Source organism: Oculina patagonica, chromosome 1 (genome assembly GCF_052425735.1).
Source record: "Oculina patagonica isolate OP01 chromosome 1, crgOcupat, whole genome shotgun sequence".
In the NCBI taxonomy this organism is placed as follows: Eukaryota; Metazoa; Cnidaria; class Anthozoa; order Scleractinia; family Oculinidae; genus Oculina; species Oculina patagonica.
In genome coordinates this window covers 29334917-29356286 of record NC_135758.1, presented here as the reverse complement: position 1 = coordinate 29356286, position 21370 = coordinate 29334917, and the positions used below count along the sequence as shown (strand labels likewise).

Genomic DNA, 21370 nt, shown 5'->3' with positions numbered 1-21370 from the left:
TTGCCAACCCGTTTCCATGGGGGTGAATTATCAGCAATAAATTATTAATATCAGGAAGGTTTAAAACTGCATTATTGTTACCTGATTTTGTAAGAAGTAAATTGTCCAGATGTCTATCTCCAACACCCAGGATGTATGTAATAACACAATACCCAGCTATATATAGAAAAAAAATCTCTGTCAGCAAAAATTGTCAGATTTGTTGCACTTGTGTTCATGTTGCACTAGGTCACAATAACCTGTGCCTCTAGCAAAACACATTTAAGCAAACACATGCCCCTATGGTTTAAGTCTGTACTTTGGCCAAAATGGCAAACGCTGCTAGAGCTAAAATATCTTGGTTTTAGTAGCAAGAAGTGACTAGGAGTATTGCTACTCTACCTGAATCTAAATCTATCAACTTTATTGGTCTCAAAATGGGATCATAATAACAAATTTTTATTTCCCATATGGTTCAATGGCACTTTACTAAATCTGAATGCTATTTTCATTGTTAACAGTTTGGCAATACCAATTTATACTCCTGTCTGACAAATACAGACTGCAGAATTGTAGACTTCCACTCTAATTGTCTGAATAGTGCTTGGTTAGTCTGAATAACACGAGTCTTATAGATCTGCGAGCCAGCGAGCCATGCGAGCTACGGTGCGAGCCACGCGAACCACTCAAGGCTGCTTTTTACGTCTGTTACGCCGCACTAAAGTTTATGCTATAAGCTTAAATATATCACTGTATGATAGTGTTGCCCCAACCAACAAATAAAAGCAAACCGAGGTGGAACTAACCACAAGCAAACCAGGGTGGAACTAACCACAAGCAAACCTGTGTGAAAGCTAACTGCAAGCAAACTGGAGTGAAACTAACCAGAAGCAAACTGGAGTGGAGCCAACTGCAAGCAAACAGGGGCGGAACTAACAACAAGCAAAATGAAGTGGAGCTAACCGCAAGCAAACCTCACAATCCAGCCGAGCCCATAATTCCAACTCCAAAATTTAATTTGACATCCAAGACCAATCAAATAAAGAGGTTTGCAAAGTGACATGAGCTGGTATTTTTATAATTTTATTAGTCATGGCTTGCATGCCTCACATGGTGTCTCGCATGGCCTGCTGGCTCGTAGATTATGCAGACCTGAATAACACTATGGTCAGCTTGTAAACATGATGTACATTTTAAGTCTGCAGATTCCGGTCTGCAGTATGCAAATGTCAGTCACCGGTTAAAAGGTTAGGGAGAGGAACTGTGAACATAGAGTCCCTTGCCCAAGAACATAACACAGTGACCCTAGCTAGCGTTCAAACCCCAAACAAGGCTAATGGAGAAAGGTGTTCTTGCCAATGAAGACTTTTTGTTATCAGCATGCATGTTTTGAACTTACCACAGCTTTTAACGTAAGTGTCCATTACCTCTGGACTGATTCCCAGAGGTGCACTTTCACATGGAGCATGTCTGCGAAAATAGTTCTGCATAGGAAAAAAGATTAACCAGAAAACTTTCTTTATTGAACTGCCAACACAGCCATATTAAAGACACATGGCATTGATGAGATTTCAGGGCCGTACCTAGGATTTTTTGTCTGCAGGGGCAAACTCCGCTAAAATCTGCTGCGGGGGCAAACTCCAATATAGCTACAAGAAATAGCTCAGAAAAATCAAACACTATGTTAGAAATTTAGTTTTCCTGGCGGGGCAACTGTCCCCTCTGCCCCCCTGCTAGGTACGGCCCTGGATTCATAACTACAACAATAGGGAAAAATTCTCATACAACTGTAGGTTGTAGCAATATTTCCCATACCTGTATACTTCTATCTTCATCTTTGTCTAACACTTCGGCAACAGGAGTGGAATCTATGAATTGTACAAAACCTAGAAAAAAAAATTATTGGTACGGTATGCTGCTATTGCAAAAACATTTCTCAAAAACGTATCTTACAACATCAGTGAATTTTTGACTACCTGGGAAGGGGGATGGTATGTTGAAGAAAGAATCACTTATTACACACATCTACATTAAGTTAAGCTGACAAAATCCAATTTAAAAAAGAAAAAAAAAAAAAAAGACACTGACCTTGATTTCCACTTGTTGCCAACACCTGGTATGGAGTCAACTTTAAATCCAAGTTTTCTTTCATTAAAAGCTGCAAAATAAATGTAATATGTAAACAACAACAAAACCAAGCAAATGAGTGTGTGGACAAACATACCAAACCCTGACGCCTTTATTTAATAGTGGCCTAAAGACACCCCAATTATTTTTCAGAATACCATAAGGTCGGGATTATTAATTATGCTACCAAATGACCAATGCATTTCCCTGGGGTAAACAGCAGTTTTACTTGTATTTGTATAGGTACACAACTTCCAGTTATTTACCTGTTTTATCAAAAATTTTGATCTCTGAGATTACATATTGGCTGTTTACCTTATCCATGAGTCTTATCATTTGAAGAATCAGCTGATCTTGCCGCAAATCATCACCATTCTTAAAAATTGTCTGTCAGAGAAAGGAATGGCAGTCATCAAAATACTATTATAATTGTCAATAGATTTACTAAAGTTATCAATATCTCGATAACTGGTTAAAATATTGTAAATTTCTTAAACTCAATATTGCAACTTATGCACAAGGGACACACCGGGCTTGAAGCATTCAGGATTGATCTACAAGGGGATCTGCAAACCTAATTCTGCAGGTTTGAGACTTTGAAAATTTGGAAAGCAGATTTGGTTGTAATACTGGGAAATAAAACTGTTTCAATTGATTGACATCCTATATGGCTAGTGGGATTACAAGACCTAAAATAGCTAAAAAGAAAATATGGACATCTACTTAAAGCCCTAACCTTCAATTTATTGATTATAAACTTGGCCTTAATTGTTACAAAATCAAACCATTATAATTGATATGCAACTTCCTTGTCCTTGCCATCGATTATATAATGCAAAAATTTTCCTGCTAGACTGATAATTTACACAGTTCTGTTTACAGTTAAAGCAAGTTTACCACTTACAACATATTCTTGATCATCCAAGGTTCTAAAGGTAAGTTTAGCAGGCATGAGGTGGCTCTTGAAAAGCCAGGCTTTTTCTGGAAAAGAACATAATTCACTTAATTGTAATGATTTATTTAGCTACAGTCACTTAGCTATCTCTGTGGGTTTTAGAGCAAACCATGAGGTTTTTACTTAACCCAAAAAAGAAGATGGAATTTAAAACTGGTTGAAAGTTAATTTCACAACAAGAGTCACATACTTTCCTCTGGGGTTCCTACTACGATGCCCTTGATTTTGATTTCTGGGTCAAGGAGCAAAGGAATTGGCCCAAATGTGGTCAGCTCAGGGACATCAAGCAGCTCTCTTAATCTGTGAATCTAACAACAAATAGCAAAAGCCATTACAAATTGACAAGGTTAAGCATGTGCTTGGGATAATGTTGAGCACACCACCTGAGGTTATCCCAGTTTCTGTACATTATTACGAAGTGACTATGCGGGTGTCTACTCTCCCTCGGTGGGATGCTAGTCCATCACAGGATCCTCCCCACCCACAGCATCTTTGTCAGGTAAAGATTAAAGGTAAAGTCAGCGTCGAGCCTAGCGGCCCATACTGCCAGAGCTTAAACTGGTTTCAGAAGCATTGAGCAACTACGAACTCGTACTTCTACTCCCCCCTGGATAGGATGCTAGCATCCACCGCAATGTTACCCCCAGCATTAAATTCGCTGGTACCCATTTATACACCTGGGTGAAGAGAGGCACTATGAGAGTACCAAAGTGTCTTGCCCAAAAACACAATACAGTGACCCCACTCCGACATGCTAACCATTATGCCCCACACCTTGCCGCACAACATTCGACATGACTAACCTTTTTGTTACGATTGCCACCATACTGAGAAACTTCCTTCATAAGTCTGACAATATGATTGACAAATTGCTGTTGTTTGCCCAACATATTCCGTCTAACTGTACACTCCCATCCACCCTGTAAAAAAAAAAAAAAAACAGACAGTTTTTTGGTTAAAATCCCTGGTTTGTTCGGCAAGCAGCTCAGTACGGACACATCTTAAATTTAGTTCATAATTCCCATACAAAACTTAGTGTTTAAAAGTCGGTACATGTGGTGTTTAGTGGGGTGCCCCGTGGCCCGGGGCGCGGCGGCCCCTCCTGGGAGTTGCTGCTGCGGGGCCTGCTTTGATTTTTCTGGTGACCGTCATGGTTGTCGTGGCTGCGGCTGGTTTGGGGCGCTGTGCTCACTCCACAGTGGCTTCTCCGTGGTTGCGGCTGCCACCTTGGTAAATGTTAAGGTTGATATCACCTTACATCTCTGATATTGGACATTCATGTTATGGTCAATTGACAGCTGTCAAAACAAGGAATCACACACAAACTAAGTAGAATAATTGTGTAAAACTTACCTTCATCAACGCCTGGCTGAATCTCCTCATGACATTTAAGTACATTGCTCCTTCCTTTGTTTCTTTGTCTTCATTACATTCCACCAGTAAATACCTATTGTTAATAAGAGACAAATAGTCAGCGTACATACCAGTAATTAGGTACCACACCAGCAGAAAGAGCTTTTGGCTTTAAATAAACCCCTTGACAGTATGCATACTTTATACCAAGATCTTATTTCATTGGCAAATAGTTGTTTATATTGAGTTGAGGCTTCAGTTACACCCTTTGAAAGAATAATTACGTAGTACATGTATGCAGGGTTGACTACCTTATTATAGGAAATTAACAATACAAATCAAATCGCATTAATTAATTGACGTTAACTTTTTTACTATAAGGATTTAACCAGAACTTTTCTTAAATTCGCGTTAATTTTATTACGCGTAAATTTTGTTCGCGTTGTTAAAATGTTTCGTTATATTCCTATAATAAGGTATGTTGCTAGTCAGAATCAGGAGTGCCGTGGTTGCCATTTATCAAAAATTGTCTTGACAAATTAGGCTGTTCCCTCTAGGAGGTTTGACTGTATTTACAAGACAGTATTTATTGTAATTCAATTAATTACACCTTACCAGTAGAAATAATTTGCTAATGTATCACTTCTGCAAGCTCTTGAAATAAGAAATGAGGCCAAATCTGAATCCTGTGTATAAACAGTCAATGGTTAGTTTTAGAGCTAATTTGATATAATTATACACTAAATAATTCTTACTGGTATACACTTCATGGTAGCATGCAAGCTTTCATTTTTGCCAAAAGTTGCCAAAAACTTTCACTGATATTTTTAGATCTCATTGTAGCTGACAGTGTCATAGCTTGGCAATGTTGATACAGCATTATTTGAACAGTGCATCCTATAATTTTTTGAAAAGTCCTGTTCTTTCTTTAGTCTGTAATATCATAAATAAAATAATTATCTGTTTATGTACCTCTTCAATATCTTTAACTGTAGTTGTACTAAGCTTCATCTGTTCAACATCTGAGAAAGGAGAAACATGATCATTATAATCACATGCTTATAGCGCTATTCAGCCAAATATTACCTGACTTTTATAACTGTTATGAACATCATTCTTCAGGCCTCGAGACTAACGGTAGCCAACTAGCCAAAGGCTAAGTACTAAAATTTAGGTTTTGGCTACCAGGTTTAGCATTCTTACTAACCATTTGGCTAGTGAAAAACTTGGAAAAGTCAACTGTTCTTGATAGAAATCAATATACCTGACTAGTGAAAAACTACTTTTGGCTAGTAAAATCTGACATGTCACTAGCCAGTAAACCAGTGAGTTGAAAAGTTAGTCTCAAGCCCTGTTCTTATAAATGTTTAACCTTGCGTTGGTATTGTCTCAGCAGTTTGGCTTTCAATGCTGTCTTGGAGTAGACTGTCAACTGTGTTCTCTGTTAGCTTCTCTTCCTCATCTGATAATGCTTCATAACGCAATGCTTGGACAAGTTGAAGAAGGTAAAGCAGCAGGTCCTACAAGCAAAAAATACATGTGAGCCTTAAGTGACTGCGCCCCGTTGGGGGGGGCCCGCCCGGGGGAAAAACGGAGAAGGAGAGGGCCCAAAAAAAGAGAAAAAAAAAAAAAAAAAAGAGAAAAAAAAAAACCCTTTTGGAAAAAAATAAATTCCAAAAAAGAAAAAAAATTTTTCTTCAATTTAATTACCCACAGCGACAAAAAAAAAGAAAAAAAAAGACAAAACAAAATTTTAAAATTAAAAAAACGACACGCGAACCCCCCTGACAGGCCACATTGGTTGGTTTGTCAGTTCATAAGCAGGAAGGTACACATGTAGGGAGGTGGGAACATGTTGGCAGGTTGGTCGGTTGGTTGGTCGGTGGGTGGGTCGGTTGGTTGGTCGGTCGGCTCGTCGGCCGTCAGTCGGTCAATCGGTCAGTCGACGGCCAGTTGGCCAGTCAGTCAGAAGACAATTAAATGAATTCAAGAGTTGAATTCACAGTGATGTGTGACACTTATAACACAAAATCAATTTAATGTTACAAAAAAGGAACTAACAATTGAAATACTAGGAATAAAATTATTATTTTTTGTTTAAGTTTTAATGTAAAATTCATCAACATTTCAGGCTTAGCCCTTCATCAGGTTGATGTCGACCCTTACTGTGATTATAACTTAGTTTATTTCAAAACAGCACAAGAAAGTTCTGTATAAGCACACACAGCTCAGAAGAAATGGAAAACATCGTTGAGCCCACGCAGTATCATGGTGCTGACCTGAATAAGTTTTCTGTCTCCAGTTGCTTCCTTGTTACAGTCAGTCACTTGACAATTCAACAAAACATATTTATTGTGAGTCTCATTATTTATGCTTACATCATCATTAGCCTCCTTGAGCCTTGAGACAGCATACTGTCTGACTGCTCTGTTGGTGAACTGAGATGACAACAATTCCAGGGCATCTTCAACATCCATTGGGTTCCACTTTCCTAAAAGCTCTAGAGCCTGGATTAGACAACAATACAGTCAACTCTAGCCTTGCAGACATTTTGCTGTTACTACAGACACCTCAATCGTCTCGGGGATTATTCAACAATAATCACTATTACAGACAGAAGTTGAAGTCCCAGCGAATGGGGATTACTAAAAATAACTTTTATTAATTGCTATTACATACTTCTGTAATTACAGACACAAAATAATTTATTGTGGTTCCAAAGGTGTCTGTTATAGTGAGAACTGACAGTACTTAATGGTTACAAATTAACATATTTATGTTGGGATAATTCAAAGCAGGGAGACACATGTCTCGTGTCACTGCTGTCAGGTCTCTGGGGGGTGGTGCGCGCGGCGCTGGGCCGGCTCCCCAGCGCGGCGGGCCCGCCATAAAAATACGAGATGACAAGACCCCTGGAATTTGGCAAACATTTTGCAGAACACATTTTTAGAAGGACCATTCACCACCCCCCCCCCCCCCAAGGAGGATGCTGCTCACCTGTTTGGCCTCCTGTGGCTGACTCCAATCAACACATTTGAGAAACTTGGTCAGTGCCTGCAAGTTTTTAAAAAAGAATGGATGCTTGAAAATCTAGTAAAAACTCAGTCCTAGTTCTATTTTACTCCAGGAAATCCGCGAATCTGACCTTGGATTCTCCCACTGTTTTCTATTTGCTGACAGAAAATTTTTTATCACCATCACACCGCCGTTCATCAAAATATTAATGTTAAAGATTAATTTTTCTTCATTACATTTGTCTTCTATATCCCGTATGTATCGGTAAAATTGTAAGTTTTGGACTGCAAGCTCCTTTAAGAGTTTCTACTAATTTATTAGTCAAGACTACTCGCCCTTGTTTTCTATGAGAACCATACTCGTAACTTGCCAGCTCCTCGTAATGGACACTATTTACTCATCCCGAACTCGGGGTTAGCTTATAATAGTTTTAACTGTATTAAATATTTCTTGTCATGGCCATTAACCAGAATCTTTTTCCCTGGCTATTTGAAGACCGAAGATCAAGTTCTGTTATCTAATAGCAGAGATTAGAGTCTCTGCAAACTGCATTAACCAAGAAACAGTCTTACAAATATTAATAAGTTTTTTAGCCTTATAAAGGGGGTATCAAGTTTTCGAATGATACATTATTAATAATATTTTATTGTACATTTACCTTTTTTTGATTAGTGAGATAAAATCTGAACTGCCACACCAAGTCTTTTTCTTCTGATGTCAGCACTTTGGTAGATGGGTAACCAACAATTTGCTAGATAAAAGATCAATAACATTAATATTAATTTAATTACCAGTCATAACTGCATTAACAGTTAACTTAATAATGTATAACCCTATTGGAAAATAATAAGGTTTTATTCATACATTTAGCTGATCCCTTGTTTTCGCATTTGGTTTAAGCTCCCGCGAGACTGTTCCACTCCTGATACTTCTCACAAGCTTGTGATGCTTCAACTCAACCAGGTTTTCCTGAAAATGAAGCAACATACACTTGTGTTATCACTTATTACCATCAAATTAGTACTCCACTCACATATAAGCCACATAGATAAGCTGTAGTCCAAGTTTCAGGGCTCGAGACTAACTTTTTTGCTAACTAGCCAAGTGGCTAGTGACAGCTTTGATTTCACTAGCCAAAACTTCTTTTCTACTAGCCACAATTTTTAAGCATAGTACTTCTTTTAAGGGGGGGGGGGGGATGAAAACAATGTCCGATGTTTAAACCTTTAACTATAAAATGTTTCCTTAAAAAATTGGGCTTTGTTCTTCACTATATAAAAATTTTCTATGTACATGCGTTTTTGTCAACTAGAATTTTGTTTAAAGCTTCACATTCTATAATGTCAACAGTTTACTTGTTAGTTATATTCTCTGAGAGACGATTTTAATAAATGCGGTTTCTTGCCACAAATGCCTGATTTTTTCACTAGCCATTTTGGCTTGTGAAAGGCCAAAACCTACTAGCCAAAACTGCATTTTTACTAGCCTTTGGCTAGTTGGCTACCATTAGTCTCAAGCCCTGCAGTTTCAAAGCTCATTTGAATCATTTAAGGATACAAACAACAATGTAGGTTGAGGTTTCATGAATTTTGATAAATCAATATTTTCCAAAAAAAAATTATGCTGCAGTAGTCGCAGATGTTCAGATGAATAAACTGTTGATCGTCATATTGGTGTGAACAAGTAAATGCTCTTTTATTTTGATTCTTTTCAGTATTGTTGCTTCAAAAAACACCAGGATCAGCTACTAATAAAAATGACTATTTAACTTAAACAAGGGGACCCCCTCCCCCCCCCCCCCCCCCCCCCCCCCCCCCCCCCCCCCCCCCCCCCCGTCGGATCACTTGTAAGAAAGCACAACAGATATCGAGTGTTAATACCAGTAAAATTTCTGGATCTGGAACTCTCACAATCTCTGGATGAGTACAGATATAGTCAACGTCATCAGCATCCTGAAGGAAGAAAAGAAACATGGTCAGTTTTTATACCCAGTGGTTTGTCAGTTCAGTGTTTGGAATCTGGTGTCCATGGCATGAAGAGCTCTAAGGACTTACAGTGTTGCTAATAATTCCCCACTGAATGAGATGTTTGTCCATCACAGACCCAATGTGCACTCCAGAAAATATCCACACCCACTCCAAGGATGGTCATTGGAAATTCTGAGGGGGAGGGGAATCTCAATAGCCAAAAATTTTAAGGGAAAGTACCGGTATCAAACTTAACTGGAAATTCCAGGGAGGGTTGGAGGGTTCAAAGCCAGAAACCATCCTTCGGGGACGTATGGATGTTTCTTGGAGCCACACAAATATGCAAATATGGTCGCCATTAGTTTTTTGCTCCCAGAAAAAAAAAAACATTAATTTGTCAGTGTATGGAGTTTGATGGCTATTATCATATCTATTGGAAGGTTACAGGGATATCTATATTACCAAAAACATGACAACCATACTTGGCAGGGTGGGTACATTTTTCCATAAAAATCTCTACAATTTAAATCCGTCACAACTTTGCAGGCTTTAAACCAATAACACTGCAGAATCTTCTACGTACCAGTAACAACCATTAGTCTTAGATTAATTTCAGTCTCAATATGGAATTGGAGACATGTTTTTCAGATTTTCTGATATCAGTAACTTTTCGGAGTTAAATGCCCGGTAGTCATCTAGCTTCATACCCGGGGGGGGGGGGGGGGGGGGGGGCTATTTGGGTTTAGAGGGGCGAGAAAGAAAAAAATTTTTTTTTTTTTTTTTTTGGGTGTGGGGGGGGTTAGAAAAAAAAAAAAAAAAAAAAAAAAAAAAAAAAAAAAAAAAAAAAAAAATTTAAAAATTGGGCGGGCGGGCGTTTGCCCGCCGCTCCTCCTCCCCCTTTTTTTTTTTGGGCGAAATGAATTTTTTTTTTTTTTTTTTATTAAAGGGGAAACCCCCCCCCAACAAAAAAAAAAAAAAAACCCCCCCCCCCCCCGGGGCTTCATACCACAAAAATTTCTGCAAGTTTCTTATTCACATGTGCAGCTCTTTACACCTCCCTGAGTTGGAGTAGATTAAAATTTCGATAAAAATGATTTATGAATAATTACCTACTTTTAAAGTGACTAGCAAATAATAAAACTTAACCACAGTCTGTATTATTTGATCTCTACATCATATGACCTTTTTTGATGATATATTTTCTGTGCAGCTTGATAATAGACCAGTTAAATGAAAGCAGAGTCTTGAAAATTACCTGGGAATCTGAATCTAACAGTTCTTCATCAGAAGATTTGATGAGTGCTGTGATGCAGCTAAGACCCATCAATGAATTAACATGATCAGCCTGCCATTACCGACTGCAACGCACTTCTAGCAAGTCTCCATTTGAAATTTCACTGATCTATCAGCTTCATGAACTTTTTTTTTAAATGGTACATTATTAAAAATACTAATTTTTGCTGAATTAATATTGTCTGTATTTTTTTTTCAAATATGAGTCTCAAACTGAGGAAATGTTCAAAAATATATACCAAACCCATGAATAATATATGAATTAACCTGAATTTAAAATTTTAATTTTCATACCAGCTGGTTAAGTACTGAGCATGTACAGCCAAACTGTATGAACCTCCAAACCAGTTCCTGATCCAAAATTAACACATCAACATCTACATTTAATTTAGTTGGAAAAGGTCGTGAGACATCACATCAACTTTCCATAAAATGATTACAAATGTGAAGCCGAATAAAAGGAAAAAACTAAAAACATTTCCAGGGCTAAAAAAAAAAAGAACTTGAAATGCACCTTGTTTTTGGGACAAGCAGCTCTCAATTTTTTTCTGCCCAGAACAGTTGCATGCTTGCGTCTATGTTTACATTTCAGTATGATTTAGTTGGCAGATGCATGTATGACTTGCAGGTCTGGGGTTCTTGTCCATCAGTCAATTCAATTGAACAAAAAATTAAGTTACTTATGTGGAGGGAAAATCTAAGTGTGAGTTGTCCTATGTGACATCAAGGCTCTTTTTTCCAGCCCTGACTGTAGTTGCGACATAAATGAAATGCAAAATCCCAAATGAGCGTGAAAAACAGATCTATCCTTTGGCAAAACGTTGTCTGTTGATCTTATACACAGATGTTTCAAAATAACATATTCATTTGCTACTTCTTTACTTGTTTTTACTGAGGACAGAGACTCAATGAAATACTGACTGATCACAAAAATTAAAATTCACCTACAACAGAACTTTGCATTGAACATTTAGACATTGTAAATCAGTGATAAGAAACTAGACTTAGATAATCATCAACTGTGTATGTTTGGGGAATAATAGTTATTTATTGTCTTGATAATACATAAACTTCCAAATTCCCAGAACTAAAAAAACAACAAATGTTTAGCAGTCATTAAGAAGAATAACATTATAAACATAATTTTAAGCTTGAAATTATTGATTTAAATAACTTTTATTACAGGGCTGCAAATAACAGTCGGTCATTAGACATTGGCCAACCAAAATTTGCTCATGTCCCACGAAATCCCAAGTGTGGTCGGACATAATGTCTGGACAATTTTTTGATCGTAAATCATTTTACTGCAACAATGAATAAAAATCTGTCCGACCACAATTTTGTTTTGTCCGACCAAGATACGGTGTCTTAGTAGGACATAGGACATATGTCCTTTAAAGTAAAAAAAAATTATTTGCACCCCTGTTATTAGGATTTATGTTGCCACCAGAAATCTTGCTCATTCTCTCATAATGTTTTAACTGCACTATTTTAAACTATCAGACAAGCTTCCATTCTACCATTGAATGAAAATTTGCCATGATCTGCATAATAATAAAATTATTATTAGTCAATAATATAGCTCCACTTTTTTTTTTTTTTTTTTTTTTTTTATTTAATTTACTTTCGTAAATTTTTTCCCTTTTAAAATCTTTTTTTTTAAAAAAAAAAAAAAAAAAATTAAATTTTATTTTCTTTAAAATCCCTTCTGGGGCCACAAAAAAATCAGCCAGATGCGCAGTACGGACTGGAATTCATCTTTAAGTACTGACAAAAAATATGTCATAACATTCCAGTGATAATTTTCAAGAGCCTGAGGTGTACGCAATAAATGTGACCTACAAAATTGTGCAGTCCACAACAAAGAAGAGTTAAAACTTCCTTATCAAAATATCAAGATTATCATTTAATCACCAATCCATTGATCCAAGCAAATTGTCTTTGAATAAACCATTATAAACAAATAATTCTGTAACCTTGCTGAAAAATTGTCACAATTTTTCAGCAAGGTTGCCTGACTTATACCAGCATTAATTTTGTTACCAATTATACATTTGCATAAGAAGTTATTTGTTCTGCAACAGCCTTCTACAGTATGACAAACTATACAATCATTAAAAATTATCCCCACTTACTTGCATCCTAACAGTTCTCACTCTTGGCCGCTGAACATTTGTATTTGTGGACTTTTTAATCCCTGTCCAAGTTATTCTCATGCTTCATATAATAACTCATTTTATTAAAGGGCATAAAAACATAGAGATGTTTATCATTTCATCAATAATAACAGAATTGGCACATTCATTGACTAATGTTTTTTGGAATGTACCAGATGTGTTATGGCTTTGTTTATGACATTACAGTCAATGAATATAATTATACACAAATAAAATAATTTATTACAGCTTGAATGATGTTTTTCTGAATTTATTTCTGGATATGCTAAATAATCTATCCTGATATTAGAATACAAGGACAGTTATAATTCAGTTATCATTTGAAGCAAACTTTTAAAATGATTTTAAATATTTTTTTTTATAACTTTTGTCCTATTCCCCATGAGACAACTTTATTCAGACTACAATTATACTGTTTTCTCTTTCTTTGAACAGTATTTATTAATAATAATTATCAAGAAGACATGACTATTATTATGCACAAAGTATATCATCTGACATCACAGTAATATAATAATTGAATATTCTGGAGACTACTTCAAATTAATAATAAACTGTTCATTATAAAAAATGATATTATCTCCACAGTCAGACACAAAAAATGTATTGTTGATGTACAAAAATCCTGGTAAATTTCTAACTAGACATAGTGACTTTTTCTACTTTATAATTTTATATTTTTAACTAAACATGCCTGGGGAAATGGTTATTATTATGCTAATAATAGTAAATTTTTCTTTGTTTTAACCATTTTCCCCAAGGAAACACAGCTGGCTTTAGGGTTGTGCTCATAGCAACCGGCTTTGTAACCAGATTATATAGCCGGCCTAGAAAGAATCTTTCTCAAACAACAGGACAAGAGCTGTTCTTAATGCTGCTGAGACATTATGATTTAAAAATAATTATTAAATTAAATATACACAAGCTAACATGCAATAACAAAATATAGCCTGCCCAATAGTATGTTTACTTAGTAAGTATCCAAAGAGACTTTTGAACATTGATTAATATGCTAGTTAGGGGGCTATATAAATAGTTGTGTGGGTGTGGGGGGGTTGTTTTGTTTGGAGGAAAAAAAAAAAAAAAATTTTTATATTAAAAAAAAAAAAAAAAAAAAAAAAAAAAACCCCCTTTTTTTTTAAAAAAAATAAAAGGGAAGGGAAGCCCCCCCCCCCAAAAAAACCCCCCCCCCCCCCCCCCCAAAAAAAAAGGGCCCCCCCCCCCCCCCGGATTTGAAAGCCAGCCAGAGTCACTGTATTTTGTTTTTGGGCAATATACTTTATACTGTACATGTACTACCTGTCTCCAACCAGGTCACTGGTGTATAAGTGGGTACTGCTGGAAAACACAGTAACTGTTACAGTGACCTTTTGTTGGGGGGGGGGGGGGGAAAGAAAAAAAAAAAAAAAACCAATCCAGGCCAGGGGCGTAGCAAATACCCAAGTTTGTTTCATTCGTAGCCTACGGTAGCCTGCGAATTGAATACAGTCACATCTCTTTTGGGCAGGAAAAGGTAAAAAGCAGCTGTATTCACAGGCTAAGCCTTCAAAAACTGGTATGAATAAAGTGCTTGTGTGATAATAATCCTGGCAAATAATCCTTACGATTGGAACAGACTCTACCTTTTACACAAGTCCAAAAAAAAAAACCCAATCAACCCAAAGGTGGCTTATTTCAGTCATTAATACAAACATTACAGGTCTCTAATCAAACTTAATCACAACTTAAAATATATCACAAACCCTACAATATAGGCTTATAATTAGTCAAGTTAACATTGAAATATTTAATTCAAGAATGGAATATTGAAGCAAAGAATGAAATCAATTTGCAATAATGGTTTGCTTCCACCCTTGCAGGAATGCTTGAGGTCTTTTGACTGTAAGCTTTTTAATCAGGCCATGAGATGCCTATTGCTAATATGCTGTAGCCCTGCACTAAATTTATTTATTTATTTACCTTCTCAAAATGTACCACAGCGTACTCTAAACCATCATTATGAACTCTTGGAAACTTGATCATCAGAAACATGAAATTGGAGTTCCGCTTTTCTCTCTGTAAGAAAATACAAAATATTGTTGAATTCATTCAGTGAAAGGAATAAAAAAGGAAATCAGTAATACCTTTTTATTATGACTTTAGAACGGGTGTATCACGATTGTACTAAGTGTTCTTGCGAATCAAAGATAGCAATGCACTGATTGCAACTATCAATAATAGTCGCAATTTAGCTTGCTAATTAGAGGGAGAGGAAGCCCCCCACATCAGCTGTAGCTGGCCTTTTCATGCAGGTTCTCCTATCCAGGTCGAAAAGGAACTCGTTCCCTCAGCTGCGCGGGCTCCTTTGGAAATGATGGTTGTTCCAGGAGGGCTGTCAGAGGAAAGAGACTGAAGAACCTGATTGAGGAAAAAAACCTCAGAGTAAGGTGAGAATTCAAACTCAACCCACATATGGCACCTGACCGCGGGCATCAAATTGGGCCTTGCAGTAATGTTTGAAGGTAGGCAATGCACTTATTACCACTGCTAATAGCCATCCCGATAGCTCACAATTATCGTTTGAAAAATAATTAGGTTTGATGGGACTCTAGAGGTTCAAACATCTCACCTCATTCACCATTTCAATTTCTCTGAATGTCAGTCTGTCCAACCAATCAACCTTCAACATTCTTCCCTTGTGATGCTTCTTGCTCAGCTGTAACCAAAATAATATTTTAATAATTATAAAGTAGAGCTGTGCTCTAGCAGAGCCCAGGTGCCACCAGCGACTTACTTTTGTCTTTGGGCGACTTGTATAACTTTGCTATCATGAAAGCTTTTAGGGGCTGGGCACCCAAGATTTCTTACATAAGAGCCTTTGGGCACCCTGCAATTATTCTAAGAGCACAGCTTTGTAAAGTAGACTAGGATCAAGACTTTTTCCAGGATTTCTTATACAGCTGTCCTAAACAAAATAAAGACTGATTTAAAATTAACACTGCTCGTTAAAAAGTTTATAAGCTTAAAGAAGAGAACAACAATGAGAAACTGATTTTCTTGACCATAACCACAAATCAAGTCTGTATCCTCTAGATATCTCTTCTAGGCTTGCCATTACGTTTTTTAGCAGTCATTACATTGAAGTTAGGTATCATCCATGTTGTAGCATTTTGCATTGTACGCAAGTGTAACATAATACCGATCAACATCTTGATGCTATATCCATAACATCAAGAGAAATCATCTGTAACGGGTGTTGCAGCCCTTAAGGACGGTGCCTCCTATTGCATTGCTACTGCGCACTTGTTCTGTGCATCACGCAATGCATCGATCACACTGGGCGCGCGCGCTTTTAATTAATTTGCTCGCTCAAAATGACGAATTCAACTACGCGAATAAGCGCGCGACTAAAAATCAAGAAAGTTTTCTCTGCGACGAAATCCAGTTTATGGACATATCCTAAGCCAGGAACAGCGGAAAAGCAACATATTAGTAACCATTGACCGCTAACCACTGAAAATGGCTCACATTAACAGTTAAAAACCAATCTCTAAGCGCTAAAACGTTACCCGCAAACTGCTAACCGTGACAAATGGCGTAGTGCACGCACGAGATGCAAATATTCAACTCGCTAGGAAGGGGATAGGAAAAATGTAACAGACTCTAAAAGCGATTTCATAGAACCTGAAAAAAACTGATATAACTTTTAAAAACGCGTGGTGACCCCTAATTTTTATTTTATAAAATGTAAGTGGTAAGTCTATAGAGCACATGTTCAATTTTTCATTTTAAAATGCCACGTCAGCACTTTTTTCCAGATTTCAAACCTAATTATCTCGAAAATTTGTGTGGCTACCCCCAATTTTCTTTTTGAATTTCAGTAGCCCTTGTTAACATCTACATTTCTTGCATAGTCTTCGGCCGGGCAAAAATACTTTGTTATTGCGGGCCCAAGAGAGGCCCGCTACCCTAATCTCGACAGTGACCAGCGGATTGCGTTTTACGCGTGCGCGCCACGTTAATAAAAAGCGAACAGAAAACGGAAGTTGAAAATTTTGTTCTTCCACTAAGAACGATCGGAATGCGAAAAATGTGTCAATCACGACAGTTTGTTGTAACACCGGAAGAGAAAATCTGTTCTCCAAGAACGATTGTCACATAAGATCTAGGCTTCTGTCACATGGAAGATTGCAAACATTACAATTTGCAGACTTGTTTTACGGGTGTTGCTTTTGCGAAAATTTGCTCTGATTGTATCACGCATAAACCACGGCAAAGCGAATGATTCCAACAACGGTTATTCTCGAGAAATTCGTTATAACACTGACAACATAGCGAGTTTATCAACCGAGGAAAATCACATCTCAACTCACACCGCATGCTCGACTACAATTCACTAAACTGTCAATCCGACAAAAAACAACTCTGACTGGTTCGCGGCCGGTTAGCGGCAATTAAGCGTGATTTATCATTAATCGTGCCACGTTAATAAAAGGCGAGCAAGACATAGCGAGTTTACCGACTGAGAAAAATCACATCTCAATTCACACCTAGGCTTGTACCGAAAGTGTTAGCACTTTTTTTTGTATTATTTGGCTTCGCAAGCATTTTTTTTTTTACATTTTATCCAAAAAAGCACTGCTAGCATTATTTTGGATTTTCGACTGATTATTTGTATAATTTTGTGTTAAAAAGCACAATCTGACTTCATATATGGCGTCCAAAGATGCATTATGCCCTCATTTTAGTCAAAGGAGCCGAGGAGGCCTGGGGAATAGGTTTGATCGGTTTGATACGTCAGTGATTGCCTTCTAGAAACCCAGTCCATCACACTCCTTCCAAGATGACGTCATCCACGTTGTCATCAAGGAACAATGGAAGTCAGCCAGCCAAGGCAGAGATAGCTCGAGAGCGTACTCTGACATCAAACATTGATCGTTAATATTTTATTGTTGAAAAATCTAACTGAAAATCTGAAAAATGTAATATTCTATGTTTAAAAAAATCGGAAAAAAGTGAGCATTATTATGTAACCCACGAGCACTTTTTTTAAAAAAATTAGCATTATTTTAGCACTTTTTTGGCAAAAAACGAGCACTTCTTTTAGCATTTGATGCTTTTTTTACGAGCACTTTCGGTACAAGCCTATTCACACCGCGTGCTCGATTACACTTCCCAAAACGATAAAAATATGCATTCCTTGCGTGACGCGTTACTCGAGATAATTGTCTTTTGTCCATTTAATCATTTATTTATCGACACTGCCATCTAAAATTACGCACTCTCGTACCAGTACCTTTTCTTAGTGCGTCAAGGCCCGCACTTTCTAACCTGTGGTTACCACTAGTTAGTAGGCACCGTCCTTAAAGCTGATTTCCAGTCCGTACTGCGCAGACTCTGAGTTTGTTTTCGTTTTTGTTTTGAATTCGTTAAAACGTTGCACTTCGTTGACAGCATACATGAAGTGTTTTTAGTCCGCCATTACAGTTCGCTTCGTTCAAGAATTTCCGATGAGCTGAAACGTCGGTTTGAAATAGCGTCAAGGTTCTTCTACTTGTTATTATTTGTCCTGCAAGGATATCTGGCGTTATTAATGAAGAAACAGGTAAGTTTGTCACGTAATTTTTAGTTTTGCTCTGTTTGTGAGGCTCACATAAACATTGCAGCCGAGATTGCGCAGTACGGACTGTAATTCATCTATAATGACAGTCCTGTCTGTATTCACATTATGGCAAGCATTCGTTACATTTTATTTTGCTTTCACAATTTGTTTATACCTTTGCTAGTCTACTCATCTGGTCTTCACCAGTTGTGGATTTTCCAGGAGTGGATGTCTGTTTCTGTCCATCAGCTTCCACACCAGGCCACACTTTTAGGTCATGCATGCCACGACGCTGAGTCCTATGTGGATTGTATCAAAAAAATCTTTTACATGTTTTGTTTAATTTCGATATTGTCAAACCAGTATAATTTTCTGCTCTGTACAAATTATTATCCAGTTGTTCCAAACCTGCAGCTGGGCTATCTTTACTGTAGGTGATTGCCAGTCACTTGATCTTTGGCCTGGCCAGTATGGCTGAACTAGCCAGGCAAAATATGTTACTAAGTACTAGAACCTCTCAGGTCAAAATGATTTGTATTTTGCTTTGTCCTTGATGAATTACCATAACATGCATCAGAGTATTAAAAATTGGTACTGGACAGTGGTCATTACAAGCCAGTTAGAGAAAATTTAAGCACATGCAACCTATACAGTCTACATGCTGTCAGTAGTGTCCAGAGCACTGACATTAATTATTTCTTAAAGGAAAATCATCTCAAAAGTCTTTAGTTAAGTTGATGAAGGCACCATATCTCAGATATTCAATCCATGTACTTACCCATGAGAAAAGTATCACCAACAAATTCAACTACTTTACACTATTCATGCGCTATTATATCTATAAATTAAATAATAAGCCTATTGTCCTCCATGACTTTGTGAATGCAGCACAACAAAGAGAACAAACACTGTTGATAACTCAGAAACCAATAGAGGGTAAAATATCTCAACTCTCCTTAACATGTAAAGAGTTATATTGTAAGTAGTTTTTTGGGGGGTGTGTTGTAAACAACAAAACAAAAACAACAACAGAAGAGGAAGAAAATTGTCACCGTAGCTGACTAAGTAACTGTAAATAGAGTAGTTAACAAAAGTAGGGTAATTTGTAGTTTTTGTTTAAGTCTACGTAGTATTGAAAGTAGTTGTATTGTTGTGTGTTATTAATAAATAAATAAATTAAAAATTAAAATTAAAAAAATGTACTTACCCATGTTTTCCAAAGAGTGATACAGTGGTTCCACCAACTGGGATGGCTTTTCTTGGCCCATACACATCCCAGATAGTAAAACACACCTGAGCATGGCGAGGGAGATCAGGGTACTTTATGGGTAATGTAAGCCACTCATTCCAACTGGGAATAAAAATCAAAATCATTAGCTTTAATTTGATAATTCTGTGTATATCTGTAGGTTCAAGCCCTGGCCAGGATCATTGTTAAGGTGGTAGACTGGAGTTTAGCTTAAAAATGAAACATATCAAAACATTCAACCCGCAGAATTTTTTCCTTTTCTATATGGGAATAGATTCCTACATTTTATTTTGACCAGCTTTTAAAAATAAAGCCGCAAAACGAAAATTTCTTAATTTTGAGCCCGCAATTTAAATGGGCTTTGTCACCTGAGGTGTGAAAATTGTCACCTCGAACATCGATTTTTCTGAAGCTTAACTTAGGTTGTCTTGGCCTGCTATGTTTTTATTTCAGCCACGTTTCTTAATTTTAAGAAATTTCCATCCAAAATGGACCTGTTAAACTCCAGTCTACCACCTTAAGGCATTGAGTTCTTGGAGGAGACATACTTATTGTATGTGTACCTCTTTTCATTGAGGGGAATAAATGAGATCTAGCATATTGTTTGTGCAATCTCTGTGGGAAGACAACTTATGATAAACAAGCATCTGATCCAGTGTATAAAAAAAATTCTTCTATTCAATTCACACTACAGACACCAGAGTCCTGAGCTACTATCAGTTCAGACAATTATAATATTTTTCATTTTTGATGTTATCCTAAAAAGCCATTCACCCTGATCGAAAGTACCATCAAAGTTATTACACATGAAAGTTTCCATCTCTGTAAACTTTTGCAGTCCTTGCAATGTTTCATTTAAATGTTTATCTGCCACTGTCTTCAACTTACTTCCATCTTGTGCTGAATGGTTTGTAAGATGTTCTTGTAGGTAGACACAGTGGCTGACCATCCGCAAATACTTGGCAAGTCACATACAAGTCTGAACATTCACTGATTAGAGAATAAACATAAATTCTTGAGATCAGATCAAGTTTAACTTCCGATCTCTGGGCTACCGAATATTGCCATCAATGTAAGTAAGCTTAATAATTTATTTTGGAGAAATGGTTTGATCCAAGTCCAGAGCATCAGTAGCTTGTCTAGTGTGTGACTGTCTGGGTGAGAGTCATCATGTGAATGATCATTGTTAATTAATAACAGTCCTGACCAACTCAATAAATTACCGTGTAACTTTCTCAATTAAACGCCCCAGCGTTTATTTCAAACTTGGTCCGTGGATCTGGCGTTAATTTGAATGGTGCAGTTTATTGGAGCAAAATGTTTATTAAACAGGGGTTTTAAATCATTGTTTGTGACATGAACGTAATTTGCCATTATATCTATAGCATATTATACCTCGAATAAATGCCTGGAAGGCTTACTTAAACGCTGGCTTGAATACCCGGCGTTTATTCGGGGCCCGGCGTTTAATCGATAAATTCGGTACATGTAAATTATATTTTCTCTGCACCCTGACTTAAAGATGAATTCCAGTCCGTACTGCGCAATCTCGGCTACAATGTTTATGTGAGCCCACACGAAAGGAATGTTTACAAGCAAAACTAAAAATTCCGCGACAAACTTACCTTTCTCTTCATTATTAACGCCAGATATCCTTGCAGAACAAATAATAGC

General features: G+C 37.1%; 1 protein-coding gene across 1 annotated transcript in view; it reads right to left on the bottom strand.

Moving 5' to 3' along the window:
• Positions 1-21370, bottom strand: part of LOC144662686 (phosphatidylinositol 3-kinase catalytic subunit type 3-like) — a 28620-nt gene that overhangs the window by 4449 nt on the left and 2801 nt on the right. Inside the window, exons 3-24 of the mRNA XM_078523547.1 lie at positions 20585-20686; positions 19655-19798; positions 18623-18746; positions 15475-15561; positions 14826-14921; positions 9310-9381; positions 8294-8398; positions 8088-8180; positions 7412-7468; positions 6793-6921; positions 5787-5934; positions 5387-5436; positions 5030-5100; positions 4415-4508; positions 3865-3981; positions 3252-3369; positions 3011-3087; positions 2422-2493; positions 2068-2137; positions 1795-1865; positions 1379-1463; positions 82-156 (exon numbers count right to left, since the gene is read on the bottom strand). Coding sequence (XP_078379673.1) covers positions 82-156; positions 1379-1463; positions 1795-1865; positions 2068-2137; positions 2422-2493; positions 3011-3087; positions 3252-3369; positions 3865-3981; positions 4415-4508; positions 5030-5100; positions 5387-5436; positions 5787-5934; positions 6793-6921; positions 7412-7468; positions 8088-8180; positions 8294-8398; positions 9310-9381; positions 14826-14921; positions 15475-15561; positions 18623-18746; positions 19655-19798; positions 20585-20686 — 2057 coding nt within the window. The remainder of the gene's footprint in view (positions 1-81; positions 157-1378; positions 1464-1794; positions 1866-2067; positions 2138-2421; positions 2494-3010; positions 3088-3251; positions 3370-3864; positions 3982-4414; positions 4509-5029; positions 5101-5386; positions 5437-5786; positions 5935-6792; positions 6922-7411; positions 7469-8087; positions 8181-8293; positions 8399-9309; positions 9382-14825; positions 14922-15474; positions 15562-18622; positions 18747-19654; positions 19799-20584; positions 20687-21370) is intronic.